The sequence below is a fragment of the Ylistrum balloti genome, unplaced genomic scaffold, assembly GCF_031769215.1.
Source record: "Ylistrum balloti isolate Yb309-2 unplaced genomic scaffold, AGI_CSIRO_Ybal_v1 Utg369676, whole genome shotgun sequence".
NCBI classification, from domain to species: Eukaryota; Metazoa; Mollusca; class Bivalvia; order Pectinida; family Pectinidae; genus Ylistrum; species Ylistrum balloti.
Window position 1 is genome coordinate 122,004 of NW_026781919.1, and position 19,160 is coordinate 141,163.

At 33.5% G+C, this 19,160-nt stretch overlaps 1 protein-coding gene across 1 annotated transcript in view; it reads right to left on the reverse strand.

Moving 5' to 3' along the window:
* The window catches only part of LOC132563764 (serine-rich adhesin for platelets-like), a 69,699-nt gene that overhangs the window by 5,604 nt on the left and 44,935 nt on the right, over positions 1 to 19,160 (reverse strand). The window contains exons 4-5 of the mRNA XM_060228519.1: positions 2,611 to 2,697; positions 1,318 to 1,693 (exon numbers count right to left, since the gene is read on the reverse strand). Coding sequence (XP_060084502.1) covers positions 1,318 to 1,693; positions 2,611 to 2,697 — 463 coding nt within the window. The remainder of the gene's footprint in view (positions 1 to 1,317; positions 1,694 to 2,610; positions 2,698 to 19,160) is intronic.

Below are 19,160 nucleotides of genomic sequence, written 5' to 3' on the forward strand. Positions count from 1 at the left end.
CTTCTAGATGTGAAAGAATAATTAACATATATTAGTATACAATAAAACTGTATACACAGACTATAATCACACAGGATCTTAACATTAATTCACCGAACATTAATTCAAGTATGTAGGCCATATATATTGTAAATCAATTCCCGATTCTTCGACTTGTGAGGTAGAGTGCTTTACATTTACATACATTACGTTGTTGTGTAAACTTATTGCTCTGTACTAAGTGACTCACATAATAGCTGATGTCATTCTGTCATGAAATAATCAAACTGAAGATGTAAAAAAAAAAAAAAACATGTAAGTGCTTTCATATGTTAATTGCCCTTAATTTAATGTTGACATCAAGTCAATTTTTATCACTCCAATAAAATGTTGCTTGTGAATTCCTTCTGTGTACTATCTCTGTAATGTATGCAGGCTTATCTCCAGATCTATCCTTACAGTTGACTCCTTATTCAATGTTATGGTTTAAAATATTTTAAATCTTAATGTAAAATCTATTTTTTAAATTTACTTTTACTTTCTTAAACAAACATACAAATAAATGTCAATCACATTGTTTGACTTGAATTGTAAATATTTTTAGAGTTTATCTCTTCACATCAAACACTGAACTGTAAACCAAAGTCCAGACAAGAGGCATAAAGGTCCTGTATTTCTAATTTGTATTGAGTTATGTAAAAAGAAATTAACAGTACTTTTCAGGTTTGAGTCCATGATAAATAAATGCTACCATTAATGATGAAATATTTTTTTAATTTCCTTAAAACTATCAGTTGACCTTTATTTGGTGAACTGCTTCAGAGTTACTACTTACAAACATCTGATCTGAAGTTTTATCTCCTAAAAAAGATTTCACTATGAAACCTACTTCTTTAAGTTAGCTTGACCCACATACAGGGTCATGAGAATGAAGTAACCCATTTTTTTTTTCTACAGGTAACAGTTTTATTTCTGAGGGCTATGGACAAACAATTTTATTATTTTGTAAATCAACATTTCACTTGACAAATAAATAACAGGTGTTTTCATTCAAGATTAGAAATGATTCATCTCGAACTAAAGTATCTAACATTACGACTTTCTAGCATTAAAATACTGTAAATAATCTTTTTTGTTTCAGAATCTGTTTAGACAATCCTAGCTGTCCAATGTCCCAACGGTTAACACTAGATAATATGCATCAAAGTTTTCATTGTGTATTAGAAATCAATGATGAAATTATAGCCACTAATTACAATCCCATAGACAGATATCTACATCAATAAATTCTGGGTTTAACTGTTATTAGTGTATCTTTTGTTAAATACAGGTACTTACCTAGTTGTTGAGCTGTATCCTAGATCTGAGCTCCCCGTACGTGGGCTAATGTATCCGCGCGAGTCGTAGCCGGAAGAGCCTGTTGTGTCGTAACTCCTCCCACTATCTAGGCCACGCCCACTGTCATAGCCCCGCCCACTGTCAAGGCTATAGTCAGTAGCATACTGATGACTCAAATCGCTGCCATAACTCCCAGTTGCAGAGGATGCGTCATATCTAGAGGACGCTCCAAGGTCGCGTGACCTTGACCCAATATCATATGACCTCGTTGATGAATCGTAGTTTCGTGGGTTGTAACTGCTGTCATATGTTCGGCCATATCGTGACATTGCGTCGTATGTGGATAAACCACTGCTGTAGCTGTTTAGAGCCGGCCCTGTCAAAAAAATTAGGAGAGACTTATTCATAAAACATGTTACCCTTTTGTGTTTGAGATCAATGTAATCTATATATAACAAAATGTTCATTTTCCCCACAAACTGATGCCAAAATGCATCAAATTTATCTACTGATGTTATTTCCAATTTTTGTCGAACAGAATTACCTCCCATTTTGTATATGTAAGAAAGACAATTGGATATGATGCCATTAAAATCACAAGCAAAAATTTACCCATGTCATGTACATGAAATTATGATATTGCTCATAGTGGGAATATTTTCATAAATATCAATATTCAATAATGTTTTACAAGAGGTAAATAGAATCTAATACAAGAGATCCTCGAAGGATTTGGTGCCAGCCACTCTTTGATCTTCAAAGGTTCCATAAAATTTGGGTCGTTTTCTTATTTTCTTTCTTTCCTTTCCTCTTAATTGCAATTAATGATATGAAATTTGAGAATTCTCTCTTCAGAAATAAAAATGATAGTCTTTAAGTGTTCTATCAAATATAATCTTCTATCAGCAATTCTATTCTTCAGATCAGTCCTAAAATCGACCAGACACAACTAAGGTCAAATGGGAACCTATATATGAAATTTGAGAAAGATTCACCTAGTCCTTCTCAAGTTATTGCTAAAACAAACTTTCATTGTCAAAATTCAAGATGGTTGCCTGTCAGCCATTTTGTTTTTGTGACCAGTCTCAAAATCAAATTTGGGAAAGATCATAGCCCTACTTCTCAAGAAATAATGAAAACAAGAATTGTTTAAGGACAAATGACAGACCACTGACAATTGTGTCATTTGAACAGTCTACCATCAGTAGATGGTGGCCTACAAAAACCTGTGTTATCAGTCTATTGTTGTAAAAAAGAACATTTTAAGTCGAACAAGTTTAACAAAGATTTTACCTGTATATCCATTGCTAGGGAGGGTGAACGAGTAGTTGCCGTATCCATAGCTACCAAGACCAGAACTTCCTCCGTAGCCTCGCCTACCTGTAATACACAAACATGTCTACCTGTCAGTCAAATATTCACTTACGACAGTGAAAAACTTGAACCATCATCTGTTGGTAAATTCCTAAATGGAATCCCCTAAAAACCTCGTAAATTTGCATCCTGGCACTAAAACATGTCAAGGGATATGTGAAAAAGAAGCAAATGAAAACTGGTTTGATACAAGAACCTTTCTTCAAATGAATAGAAGTATTTAGTATTCCAAACTCAGTGGGCAAGGAAAATGTCAAGCAGAACTTGCCAAGTGTTTCTCTTCCCATAAATGTCTGCTCTTCAAGTCAATCAAAAACATTTTCTTGTTTTCCTTTCCGTGTTTGTCAAGACCTTGATCAAACTAGTCGACAGATCATTACACATCATGACAGACAGGTATCACAACACTAGTCCATGTAAATTGAAATTTAATGGAACATAATATTCCATTTCAAATTATAAATGCTAGTGAATATTTGTTCCATAATGAATTTCCAGCAAACTAACAAGGCTCTTAACAGTAACATAGAGTATACAAATGTAGTACACAGCCTTCAGGTTGACAGTCTACTACAGTAAAAAGTTCACTTTGACAGTACACAAATGTAGTAAACAGAGTTCACTCTGACAGTACACAAATGTAGTAAACAGAGCTCACTCTGACAGTACACAAATGTAGTGAACAGACTTCACTTTGACAGTACACAAATGCAGTGAACAGACTTCACTCTGACAGTACACAAATGTAGTAAACAGAGTTCACTCTGACAGTACACAAATGTAGTAAACAGAGTTCACTTTGACAGTACACAAATGTAGTAAACAGAGTTCACTTTGACAGTACACAAATGTAGTAAACAGAGTTCACTCTGACAGTACACAAATGTAGTAAACAGAGTTCACTTTGACAGTACACAAATGTAGTAAACAGAGTTCACTTTGACAGTACACAAATGTAGTAAACAGAGTTCACTTTGACAGTACACAAATGTAGTAAACAGAGTTCACTCTGACAGTACACAAATGTAGTAAACAGAGTTCACTTTGACAGTACACAAATGTAGTGAACAGAGTTCACTTTGACAGTACACAAATGTAGTTAACAGACTTCACTTTGACAGTCCACAAATGTAGTGAACAGAGTTCACTTTGACAGTACACAAATGAAGTGAACAGAGTTCACTTTGACAGTACACAAATGTAGTGAACAGAGTTCACTTTGACAGTACACAAATGTAGTGAACAGAGTTCACTTTGACAGTACACCAATGTAGTGAACAGAGTTCACTTTGACAGTACACAAATGTAGTAAACAGAGTTCACTCTGACAGTACACAAATGTAGTAAACAGAGCTCACTCTGACAGTACACAAATGTAGTAAACAGAGTTCACTTTGACAGTACACAAATGTAGTAGAACAAATGAAGTGAACAGAGTTCACTTTGACAGTACATAAATGTAGTTTACAGAGTTCACTTTGACAGTACACAAATGTAGTGAACAGAGTTCACTTTGACAGTACACAAATGAAGTGAACAGAGTTCACTTTGACAGTACATAAATGTAGTTTACAGAGTTCACTTTGACAGTACACAAATGTAGTAAACAGACTTCACTTTGACAGTACACAAATATGGTAAAAAGTTCACTTTGAAAGAGTACTAAAGTAGTAAACAGTTCAATTGACAGCTAGCTTATACAAATGTTGTTAACAGAGTAGAAACGGGGATCCAGAAAAGAAACAGGTTAAATTTTCCAATGTATTATATATATTGTAGAGGCTTTGATATAAATGAAGAGTTGTGACTTTCCAGTGTCTATAACCCAAATTACATAAGGTCTAGTATAAAACATCATGTTGTGACTTCCCAGTGTCTATAACCCAAATTACATAAGGTCTAGTATAAAACATCATGTTGTGACTTCCCACTGTCTATAACCAAAATACATTGAGCTACTACAAACATCAGCCTCATCACCATGACAGAAGTAATTTGGTGCCTCCGTCAGATTTCCTCCCCTGATAAAACAGGAATGTGGCTATTTTGGTCCAGGTTTAATTTACAACTCTTCCCAAACGAACTAAAAGCACTTCTGAGTTCTCCAGCCTAAGATAGCATTCTAGGACTTTGTCGCTGAAAGCCTTAATTAGTTTACCAACAATCCATATGATTTTTTCATGACTTGTTTCCAACCAGGATCGTAATGCTTTGTCTAAAGACTCCAAATTAATGTCGGCTAAAAATAAGACATTCATTCAAGTTCGTTTAAAACTGTTGGAACAAATTTAATTTGAAAATTTTGGGTCAATGGACTAGACACGATGTAAGAGATGAACACTTGCTTGGTTATCAGGAAATATATAAATATGAATTTTATTTCATTTTACAACAATTTATCTTAAATTTTTTATTTTACTTTCCCCCTTCACCTGATAGCATGTGTTGTTATCAATGAAGTGCACCCTAGCTCCTCTAATTTTCAAATTTCCTGCAAACATTCAGGAAAATTTTTTTTCTAACTCAAGCTGACAAGGCTTTCGATAGATGACAATAACTGACACAATGGCCTTCTCATCAACACCAAATTTTTCTGGTTTTTATGCCAGAATCTATATAGCCTAACTACTTACTCTTTTGAGGAGAGAACACAAGTTTTAGCACTGAAAGTGTACAACGTCTTAGTCTTGAACCATCAGACAACCAGACACTCTGCCAATATAGTGTTTACAGATAGTCTTTAAAACGCCTGTTCATGAGGATACCACCAATAAAAGATATTTTCATCAACATTCCTATTAATAGAAAGGAAACTACCTCTTTGCTTTTATTTTCTTATGACTGACTTAATAATTAACGTCATTCTTTTTACAACAGAGAATGAGTTCAAAGTGGATTGAACTTGGGAGAAAAGGCACAAAAATGAAAATCTTTTTTAACCCAAAATTATGGAATTCATATAACAATTTTTCATGTCTTTTTTTTAAAGGGATTTAGCAATCAAAGTTTAGTGAAATTTATTTATTTGTTTAATGGTTTTAACGTCCAATATTACGGCCTTTTGGCCTTTCAGCACACAAGAAAAGATAAGAAAATGAGTAGGAGGGGAAAATAGGAAACAATGGGAGCAAGTGGGATATAGAGATGTTTAGTGAAACAAACAAGAGGGTTTATAAATTTGTATGTTGACCTCATATGGCTTAGTATTATCACTTCCTGTGAATGGTCATGCATCATTGGCTCTGCTCACACATCACAAATTACCACCAATAGACTTCCCACAGAGTGCCCAACATGGAAGGTGATTTGTAGATCACTCTAGGGGAACTACATTCTGGTCTTAAGTCATTCTTCATCTCTGGTAACATAAACTACGGATGATGCACCAATGTCTTAAGGAATCTGTTTGGACATTTCCAATATTGTTGCAAATTGTTGATTAATAAATTCAGAGAATCAATGTTTATCCTGTAAACAGATAGGGAGCTGGTAAATCCACAAATCTCACATCTTTACTTGTGGTTACATGTGCGGACGCTCTACGGACTGAACCTAAGCCGAACCAAAGCATCACACTTACAACTATGTAAACCGCCTTTTTTTAATAAACGTTTGCAATTCCTGCATCTAAATATGTTTTAAGTAATTAACCTTCAGAATAGAGATGATAGTAATACTATGCTGTCTATGTTTTTCATTATCCATGTCTCAGTTGGTGGCGATAAACTTTCCTAAACTGGTTTTACAAAAGCAAATTTAACATGAAAAAAAGCTGGTTTATCTGGTTAAATTTTTAAAGCATTAAAAATATAATCTGTTACCATAGTTATCCTTCCACAGGCCCAGGGATTAAATTTAATTCTACCAAATGTAGGAAGCACTATACTACATGCTTGTTACCACACAGCATTTGTAAGTACTGTAAATATATAACAGTATATTGTTTGTATCTGGAAATAGAGCCAACGCCCCCGTTGCTTTGAGTAGTGAGTAGATGGGCCCGTTGCCTTTCGCCTTGATACCAGAAGGAAAGCAGGGGATTGATGAATAAGGGTTGGCTTAAAACAAGAAGAATTAATCTCAATAGGCTGGAGGTGCAGGGTTCTTCAAATTTATTGAACTAGGTATTATGTCTACTGGTTTTGCCCTAATAGTCGGGCTTCATCAGGACCATATATCTTCTAGCAGTAATTATATTTTAGTTTTTTGTGTTGAAAATATTGCACTAAAATATGCCTACTCTAATTGGAATTTCTGCATTTGTCAATAGAGCAGTAATTACCCATGGCCTAATTAATCTTTTCCCAAAAAACAATACTGCGTTAAAATTAGATTGCCCAAATTAATTGTGTTTACAGTTTTTCTACTGATTCTGTCTTTCATGAAGGTGAGATTATTACAAGATAATGGTTTATTACCAGTTAAATATGGTTAGTTACATACAGAACTAATTTTCCCTGTAATCCTCCTATGTTGTGCAATCTGAAGTATTTCATGTGCTGTAAAACACAAACTATCCTGACTTTGTCACACTGTTAAACTATAATTTGTTTGATAGATTTATTGTTCTGAGAACAGTCAGGGTCACTTTGAGGTATGGTCTCCTTTTTAGAAGCTGGTTGCTACCTCAGTGAACAACATAGGAGATATCCATCAATCATGTCATCTAGAGCAATTAAGATAAAGTGCTTTATAAAAGGACACAATCATGTCAGCACAGACTGGTCCATTTCTTAACTTTCTAAGAAACACAAACTGCTATAGGTTATATGTCTATAACCAGACAGAGACAATGAACTGGATATAAAATGTATCAATGGACAGAGTGTTTCATACAGGATCCTGTCTGTATAGGTACATATATATTTAGACAAGCTAGTTTACTTTTAGTATATACTAATCCGTACAGGATCATATCTAACAGACAGGCGCCTAAGAAGTGATACAGAGATGGACCCTCCACTAGGCTGTGTGTTCTGGGGCCAGCAAGAGCTAACTAGAGTCAAGTAGCTGTCAAATTTATACAGACAAGTCTGCAGCCTCCTTTCAACACCCATCAAACACTTACCATTGAAGGAACACAGTAGCTTATCGCTCATCCTCACTAATGCAGTAAATTCAAAAAGACATTTAGCTATAATAGATCTGATTTTAAGGTCCAGTAAAATTCAACTAGACCTTGAACAAAGAAAAAGTTTTGTTAGCTTAAATCTTTAAAATATTAAAAATTTCCTTAATTTACCCAAACTTAAAATACAACTTTCACCAAAAAGTAAATTTTCTATAAACCACCTAAAACAAAAATCTATAATTTGTCTTTGAATTTTAATCGAAGCATCGAACATCTCTATTGGTCTTTCCTGACTTGGTTATCTGAAGAGTTATCTCCCTTATTATTCTAATTCTTTATCAATTATCTAAAAATTATGTGAGCGATCTTAACTGTTGTTTGATAAAGACTTAATTTTTACTACAACAGGTGTTAATTATGACAGAGAATCAATCAAATAAACAGCTAAATCCAATAAATTGACACATGTCATTGTCTGATGGATTACCGATATTAAACTAATTATTTGCCTAATACACAAATAATAGTGAGCTGATCATATTTCTTTATGAATGTCTGGTAAATCTACCTTACTTCAAATCAAACAAAGGCAGTAATGCTGAAGTCTTAGTCAGGTTGTATATAATATAGCTGTAGTCAAGAAAAGGTTCTCCTTTGAACAACAATCACCAACTCATCAGATTTCATCACGTCAATCATATATTGACCATCGGATAAACCTGCTCAAATGGTGTTAAAAAAAAGCACCCGATACTTCCTAACTTTTTTGTAGTATTTAAAAAAATTAAAACACAAATTTTAGATCTAATATATACAGATGTGACAAGTTACACAATAAATTCTTTTAAAATCTTTTTCCTTGATGATTCTTTAAAATACCCTGTCATCCTTATTTTTGAAGGGCTACAACCAGATATTAGAGGACAAGAGGTTGGCAAAACTGCAAAATTACATGAATTGTTGAAATAACTTGTCTGATTCCAAACATTATACTTGAAAGGTGACACATATCTCAAATATATCTATACTAATGGTGCAAGATGTCTGTTGACTTCAAGTGATTGCTTCAACATACTAAAGGAATCATTTCTAATCCCATAGCTTTTTAAAAAGTCTACGAATTTCAAAGAAGAAATATATATGTACTTTTAAACTACATTTATCTAAAATATGTAAATTGACATGAAAGTGAGAGGTTTTCACCATGGATATGGTAATTTTTACACCACAAACCTCCCTTCCCACTCCTACGATAAAATTTCAAAAACAATTAAAGGCCCACAATGATAGATAATTCAAAAGCCTAGTATTAGCATTAAATTTACATATTCATGAAGTTTTTAAGTTATGTATTTCATCAAGCTAAATATATTCTGAATCTAGACTGTTGTATATGTGTATGATACCAAACACTTCAAATCCATAATATTTTCCTTCCAAGACATTTTTACGCATGTTCTGAACTCATACATTGTACAAACATTGGTTGACTGCCAAATCTTGCCCAAATTGTTCCCAATCATGATGTAATGTACTTCAGAAGTGTAAAGAACAATCTAACTAAACAGTAGTGAGAACGTGTGAGGGAAAAATATAACAGCCCTTCGTACAATTTTTTATACCTGTAATGATATACAGAAATTACCTCAAACAAAAACCTACATTATATATACTTATATCTGAAATACTTAGCTAAGACAATAACACAGAATCGCCAATTTGTCTATTTTTAGCTCTCATTACACAGAGGACATTCCTATCATGCTACCGATTCCCTACCAGCTTACATCACGACATCAAGCATCAGAGTTATCACTTCAAAAACCCCTCTCAAGAGGAAGGACTTAGTGAACAGACTCCTGCAATTCTACTAACACTTTGCGATTTATCACCAATGTGTGTATGACGTCTGTAATTCTACTGACAATTTTTTAAACAGTTCTATTGTCCAAACCAATTTTTTTTTTAAATAAAACATAGCAAGTGTACAAACTTTAAAAAATCTCACAACTAGATATAGACTTTACAGTATAAACTTAATTTTCACTTCAAACTTTCAAGTTTATGTTCCTGTAGTGATACCATTTAATTCCTGCAGTAAACATTCATATATTGGTTTATAAAAACATCAAGAAAGTACCAACATAACAACATAATCATAATTCAAACTCAGATTCCATAAGACTAGGGCAAATTGTGAACAAAAGAAAGATTTACACATAGACTCCTGAAAAAGTACAGGGAGAATAAGACCAGGTGTTCCGGAAGAGTAAGCATCTTCTGCTTCATCTTATATTTAACAGACAATACCCACAACTACTGTTATTGTATTGTCCTGTAATAAACCCATCTCCAGACTAATGTCCAAATTGATATGCTGCCAACTGCAAACAGGGCTTAGTTCAGGATAAATATGGTAATACCTACATTGTATGTATTTCCACCTGCTCTCCTACCTGTCGTTAACATACCTGTATAATGAGATAGTTATAATCCAATTCTGATCATTCTTATCCTTAATTATATCAAGTTAAACATAGCTTAAAAAGCCAACATGTATCAGATTTTATTAGGAGTGTCCCAACATATAAAAATCCCAGGTAGAAACTCTTACCTTCAATTTACCATTATACACGTACACACACTTCTAGTCGAATTTAGTCCAATACTGAGATATTACTCCAAGTAAACAGTAGAAATAGAATTCCAACACTGAGCTTGAAAAGAAAAGTAAGGTGTCCAGATTGAATAAAGGCTCATCATGTGTCCAGGTAAACGAGAGGACAGGTATGATAATTTACAGGTAAAATCAGGTGTCCACAGGGTACGGAGTTGACAAGTCATCAATATAGCACTTCTCACCTTCCTGGTTGAGAAAGTATGGTCAACCAGGTACAACTCCACAAAAAACACAACTTGTTCATCAACATAACTGTCAAAAATAATCAAATTTTCATATTTTTTATTGAAATTACATCTACAGAGGCAAACATTGCCATTGTCAGGTTTACACTGATATGCATTCAGCTGCTTTATATCTCCATTACAATGAATTTTTGTCACCTTTTGGTCAAAAATAAATTCTCAAGTAGAATTATTCTATGATGAGACAAGTGTGGAAATAAAAATGTTAGTTTCAATTTTTAATAAACCACATCTTACCTGTTTAGCTTCAGGCTTGACACTCCCGACAACAAACACACACTTATGTTTAAACACCTTACAGATTGAATTAACAGAATAAGAAAACTTATCATTCGAGAAAGAAAACAAAAGCAACTCATCCATGACGGTTTGTATTTTGAATTCAATTACACAAAAAAAGAAAATTCAGATTAACAGGTATAATATATCATATCCTTTCGTATCATGAATTAAATTTCCTTTAACTTTTTAAGAGAAATATCGTTTTGACAGAAACTGGTTTACACTGTATATATCTACAGCTGGTCATCGACTAGGTGACAGAACAATGACATATAGGTGTTAAAGTAATAACATCTAGAGCTAAATACTACAAACATGACAAACAATCTTTCACATACAAAAAGAACTTAAAATAGTACCTGTAATTTAACAATGGTAAGTAGATCCAGAGTTCACTTTTAAGAATTAAAAGCCAATCTCATCCTAACAGATTTAGCCAAGGTCAAGAACAGTAATACTAATTACTTAGACTTAATGAGTAATTATTTTAATTATTTCAGTAAATATTTAATCTTTTTCACATGTTTTGTCACCTCTGTCAAGATTCAAATTAATCAAGTTGTATTTACTTTTTCTACTTTATATCATTTCTTTATCGACAAAGATCACTCTGAATTGGGAAATGAACTGATGTCAGGAGGATAATGTTAAATGCCGACTACAACAGGAAATATCTCCCATTTATCTCTAATGATAAATCTGTTAACGCAAAAAAAATCTTGTGTGTGTATCCAACATAGCTGATACCCAGATAGAATTTACCACTTTTGGCAGTATATTTCGTCACCTTATTAAAGATCGGAGCTTAGATTAGGAAATCTATCACACTGTTCATCAGTGAGGAATATTCCGTGCAATATCAACACACAAGTGTATGTACAAAATGTGATATACCTGGTACACCACTGTCTACTTGGGATATATTGAGTATGAAATGGACAACTTACTGAGAGTGGCACATGGCCTTAATATAAACAGCATACGAACCCCATAATACTCTCCATCAATCACCTTACACCCTATATGTACCTTATATATATGTATATTTACATAGCCATAAACACAGTGAATTTTTCTGAAATAGTTCATTTCATATGAAATGTCATGATTTTAGATATAAAAGGTCAAACTCTAACACTGACAGAATTTTCAAACTTCACTGGACATTGTTAATGCATTATAGATCCTGTGCTGGTTCAGTGGAATTATTCCGACACCTATAATGTAAGTCAATTAACTGTCCTGTATATATATATATACACAGTAAGGTAAATACAATGGTAATTTTACTTCAGAGTTTACACATTCATGTAAAAGTCTGGTTAGTTTTTTATTTAAAGAGACTGTACAGAAGTGTATGTCGTTGATACATATAAAGCTTATTAGACTTTGATTTAAGAAGATTTTCAACTTCAGCAAAACCGTTTACAAATTTTATCTACATATATCAAAACTAGAAAGTCAGAATGACATTGATGGACCATATCGAATTCATATAAAAATCCTGAAACGTAATGAACATCACTACAACAGCTGTATACAGTAAAATTCTGATATATATATATATATTTATTGATATTTAAAAAACTTTTTCTGTTCTAACTTTGCGAATGATAAATGAATCTTAGACTTGAGTATTTAACAATTTCATGAAAATTTGGGTTTCCAAATCTTCAACAGAAAGTGAACACAAGAAAGACAGTTTCATTAACGTAGCTGTCGGATAGCTTTTTAGAAATTCCTATTTCATCTTCACTATTTGGCTAATTAAACACAGTTATCCTCTACACAGGATACACCTCAGTCTCTCCACAGACTGAACTCAATACCAGTTCAAAACCTACACACTACAAACTACAGTATGAATATTTTCTCAGTAAAAGAAAACAAAAAGTTAACCCACAACATCAGAAACAAAGAAATAGCTTTCTAGTTAATATATAAATTAGATTTAACACAGAATTATAAAATTAACACAATATACATACCATTTATATAGGTTATCCTTCAATTAATCCACACTAAACTCCACAAATAATTTATCAACAGGTAAGGACGAAGTTACGAGGGGCCCTGTAACTGTCTAAACACAGATCTATAGAAAAAAGCATGTGTGCTGATACGACCTTGTCTGCCCTAACACTACCTCTCGCATGCTAGCAACTCATTAAAACCTCCACTGGCCTGTACTTAATCATCCACTTCAATGTCATTTTATTAAGTATAACCCTGTGGCTGAGCAAAGACATTTAATTGTAAACCCTCCTCAATATACTACAGATATATTTGTTTGCCTGTCTAGAATGATTTTCAGCCGTTTTATTTTCACTTGTTTGAGTAAATTGCTACTGACATCGTTTACTTATACAAAAGTAATGTTTCCTTCCTGTAAAAGTTGTAGACTGATAAACCCCAGCAATCTGACCCCTACATTCCATAATGGACTAGTCTGTTCATTGATAATGATCAAGTCATTATATTTTGTAGGTTTGTGGATTTTATCAATCCCATGAAAAAAGATATAGAGAAAACTATCTTTTGTACATTGTGAAGACAAGCTAGTAAAACATCCAATGAAGATAATCATTATTTGGGCTCATTGCCGAAAATTAAACAATTTCCCCAACTCAATTAGTTATCATATGACTGTAATACAATATTGCCGAAGCGTGCCTGCTCAATATGTAGGTGAGCCAAACAGTTTTTTTCCAATGTCATTACCTTATAACTATACAAATGAAACTGTTTATAAATCATGGACCCAATAATGATGAACAGAATATCAGACTAGCAAATCGTAACCCAAGTGGTGAGATTCTTAATGTCCTAACTTCAGTGCATACATATATTCTCAAGTGATCATAATTTAAGGGATCGTAATTTCAAATGTGCCAGAAACCTGCAGGAAACATGATTGCCTTTTCATTCACCAGTCTTGAAAGATATCACATAGGTTTAATTATGTGGCTGGTGACCTGCAAATTTCGTATGGCCAAAATTATTTGTGATCACTTCTTAAAGAATTTAAAAACTTTTAAGTTTATAATATCTTGTTAAGAATATTGCTGTTGGATTATTACCATACACAGGCTTAATTGTCAGGTAAAAAGCTAAAATTGTGAGACAAAAAATGGAATAAAAAGTTTAAATTTCCTATGATGTGATATATAAACCAACAGGAAATGTATTCATCAACCTTCAGACATGTTGTATGTACTACAAAAGAATTAAGCAGTGCACCTGTCATTTTATACAGTATAGAGAGATCAAGGTTTCTGGAGACCATCCCCAGTATCATCTACTACTCAAAGGTAGGGGGGGGGCTCAGTCAAGGTAACCTTGGCCACTAAATTTTCAAAACATTTTAAAATAGGAGGAACCTTGGTAACATGTACACTTGTTGTCTGTATCTTGTACACAAGTCTGCACTCTAAACTCAGGGTTAAATTAGGCTTCTCGCCAAATTACCTCTACGCCTTGTTAGTTTACCAGAAGAAAAGGAAAATACCTGGTAAAACATATGCCTTATTCAATGTTAAACATATCAATCAAGGTTAAAGATGTTTTTTTTATATATATACAAAACAAAAACTTAAAGACTAAACAGACATATGATCAGAAACATCACTCCAATTTGTCGGGGTGATGAAGCTGACAAAACTTTACCCTATCTCCCCGCCAACGCATCACAGAGTACAACATCTTACCTGTACAGTGTTAGAGAGACTAATTTCTTTCTCAGATTCCTGGAGAAAACATGAAAGCTCTCCGAAAGTTAATTTTAGATTCTTTCTGCCTTACAACACCAGCAATGTTGGACCCAGCTGCCTCTAGATATAACAACCCCTTCACCAGGGTTTGGCATTCTTTTTAGCCAAGAACAATTTACAGATGGCCAATGTGCACTGAAAATCAGGGCAGTCTGAATTTTCCTTTAACTAATAAATCTCCCATAACATAATTTATTGGATTACACAACTCACTACAAGTGATATTATCTCTTTACAAAATCTATTCGTGTGGGTAATTTCGGTTAACTATTGCCTTTTTCACTGTATTAAACAGAATACATTTAGTAATCAATAAAATTTCAAAGCTTTGGTCCTGATCTTTATAACATATTTATCTACCTATTGTGAATTCTGAAAACCAAAGAATCAGCCAGCATAATTCATATATCTTGAATTCCTTTTCAGTAGTTTTATATACCATATTAAACCTAGTAAGCGCAATCTGAAAGTCTGTAAAAGGTTGCTTATATTACTATCCTACGAATATGATGCACTTAAAATCTTTTCCTCCCAAACAGCCAGACATTAAGTCATGATACCAAATTACATATTCAATTTTTTATCAACTTCTCTTGGAAATTTTTCCTTGTCTGATGTTTTATTATGCACGTCCGATTTCTGTTTGTATAAACAGACCAAAGAATGTGTTTAGTAGGTATTATACGGTAAGGTAACATCAAGCATCTTATATAACATCTCTAAGTAACATCTCTGGAGTGACAATTTACCGTATCTTACTGAATTATTGATATCTATTGTAGAATCTATTTGTATGGGACCATTTTAACTTTTACCAGGACTCTGGTAAACACAGAGACAAAAAGATACGCAGACACAGATACCATCATGTTACAGGGACTGTCCAATACAATACACTATAATATATATATATACGACAGAATCTACCAGTACTCATTTATCTATATATGAATTAGCCAATTCAACCTGTATTCACTGACAGATTTAGTCCAATAGAACTGACAAAAGAAGAAATTGTTTTAAAGTCTTGAATTTCCATTATTGTAACTAAATCTTACAAAGACATATTTTTATAATTTCCTAAGGGAAAATGTGAAAAAACTCCTTTTTCTAGTGATAAGGAGAGCAAAAGAAACCATGAACTATGTCCTATGGTTATAGCACATAGATATCTGTGACACCTGAATCGGTCTGTATCATAATTTACGGCTGAATAAGGATTATAACAAATGAAATTACACAGAGATAATTATATAAGATGGCAGATCAAATTTAGACATTTGAATAATTTACAGATACATATTGTTTCCAAACATTCCGTCAGCACAAAATACCTCTTGACTGTATAAATTCCTCCAGTTTGCCGATTATTTCCGCCGATAAAAGTCAACAGGAAGTTGAACCTGACAGGTAATACCAGACCAGCTACAATACTCCATTGAAAACAAATCATCCATTATGGCTATGTCACTTCCATCTCATCTTACAAAAAGCAAGCACGCGATGTTTCAAAATTATCCATAATTTTTTGAGATCTGGAAGTCTCTACCTAGGTACTGGCATATTGTAGTTGTAACAAAGCTTCAACACCCTGATTACTCGACCGTACACCTAACCAGAACAATAGAACCACAGGTAAACAATATAATCAGCTGACCTAACTGAAGCAACACATATTAACTTTTGGAACATTTTCCAATGACAATTTTGAACATGGGTGCAAATTAGAGTACATACTATACCATGTAGCTGTTTTGTAAACGTCCAGGTTTATCTTGTCTGTGTTGGCAGTATTATGTCTCCTTACAAAATAATCTCAATATAACATATAGTTAATATATAGAAACACAAACCATAAAACATTATAGAGAAAAGGGGAGGAGGGGGTTCACTGTTGAATGTTTCTTGCAGGGAAAAGTCTCCTGTATAAGACAGTATAAAACATAAAAATTAATTAAGCATCTAAAAAGGCACTACACTATGTAATTAAGGAAAATCCGAAGTGTTGATTTAATTATTCTGTCAGCCCATGCTACGTATAAGGCTAACTATGATTACTAATGTTAAAACCTATCTGACACTAAGTCAGTATTCTACAGAAGTCAAACCTTCTATAAAGGTCACCTCTTTATAACAAGCACCTGTGTATAAGGTCACAAGTTTCAGGCCCCAATATGAGGGTCATTTACCAGATAAAGGTCACTTTTCTCTTTTCCTTTGAGTGGCCTTTACAGAAACATCTGACACTGCTTTGTGATGAAAATATGGTAACTACACTACCTATATAGAGCACGGCCCTTCTGATTAACATATAGTTTAAATAAAACTCGTTCAGACCATACCTCAGGAAAAATGACTGTATGGAAATTGGAAAATAGGTAATGTAGATCAAAGGTTTCATGTGACCTTAACCTCTAACCTTCCTACATTTTCTGACAGAGCTGTCCAGAAAGGAGGTCAGTTATATCCGACTCAGATAAATATACAGAAAATGCATGCTTATATCAAACAGTGTGTAAGATTTAATTGGGTCAATAAATATCTAAAAAAATGGACAGTCAATTATCAATATGATTAAAATCTGCAGTTTAAGAAAGATATTTGAGGATGTACCTATTGTAATACAGTCTTTATAGTGCACAACAACAAACAATCAAAGTTTCAATGCCCTATGAAACATCATAAAACCAATTTTATGACCAATTACAGCAGCTGATATTGACCTCGTCAGACATTATTGATAAAATCAGAGACATGCATTCCCATCTCCAGGTACCCCCTCCCCAATATCTCCACGTGCCCCTCCTCAATCAATTGAGACACATTAAGACTGCAGGCATTGTTATCATGGGAATCAGGATATTGCAGGGCCAACTTTCTACAGGAATGATGCAGCCAACTCTATCGCTTTATCTCATCTGTGTAGCCTGAGTGAGTGCCTAAAGATCCCAGCAGGAGGTCCCCTTTAGTGCCTTCTGTCATCAGAAACTCTTATCAAGTTTCAGTTACTTGGTTATGGTAGACTCATAATATAATCAGTGAAAGTCTTGACTTCAATTTCTTACATTTTTCTTTCATTTTTAAAGAGTCACACACAAATGTTGTTTGATATTTTCTCACCGTGCATTATTCAATGATTTCTTTTTCTGAAAATTTCTTTATTTCACTGGTTTTTTGTCCTCTATTATGACCTTTCAGCATTTCAGAATCAGGATCAGAAACAGAAAAATTTAAGAAATGTACACTTTAATTAAAAGAGAAAAAAATGATTGCAATTTTGGTTTTCTAATGTCAATGGTATCTTACTCTACATTGTTTTAAATTGAAGAATTGGTGGGACGTACTGTAGATGTCCTGGTGAGCTGGTAATTCTGTGTTATAAACAGAGCAATTCTCCAATATAATGTTTCCAACAAGAATTACTTCATTTTTCTGTAGAACCATCCATAAATTTGAGATAAAATTTATATCTTGACTTCTCAGGCTTATCGAAGTCAAATAATTTCTTTATCATTGAACCTAAAACAGTAACATATTTAGAGTGAAACTCTACTTTCACTTTCACTTTGAACTTGATATAACTATTACCGTAATTACTATAAGTGACTCACATGAAGATGCTATAGTTAAACGTAACATCTATAACCTGACAAGACATTGATTCCATCAGTATCAAGATCACATTCTGCAATAATCAGACACTAAATTCAGCCATAAAGACCAAATCTAAAAAACACATATCATTCAAAACTGACATCAACAGCTACGGAACATTGCTTTATCGTTCCACTATTGTAAAAATCTCTTAAATTCTCCTTAAAGTATTGACATTAAAAAACATCTGACAATCAAATGTCTAAAAACATTATTAAACAAATTATATTGCACTTTAAGTTACAGAACCAAGACAAAGTAACTGTCAGAAAAAATTGTCTATCAATCAGTCCGAGGTGATCTGTCTTGCAAAGACAGCATGGAGATGATTTCAAAGGAAAAATGCAGAAGCCGGCTTTTGTAACAATACTTCAGGAATGTCTGCCCAGATAATCAACTCTTAAAATGAAGCAACTGTGATTAAAACTAGACATGCAGCCTCTGAATATCTGCTGAATGAATCATGTCTTCAAATCAATAAATGTTCTGGTCATTACACAGACACTAAATAGTGATCCATCTTGACGAATTCAGTTACAGGGAGATGTAGCGGATCCACAAAATTTAAGTTTGACTTGAAAAGCATGAGTCCAGGACTCATATAATCACTACAATTTAATGCAGATTCTGAATTTTATATCCTATTTTAGAACCATAAATGGTTCTTTTGAAATCATTAGTTCATTGATACAGTATAATATTTTACAGAAGCAAAAGTTGGGTGGTCGGATGGTGCAGTGGTAAGGCATTCGCCTTTAACCTAGACA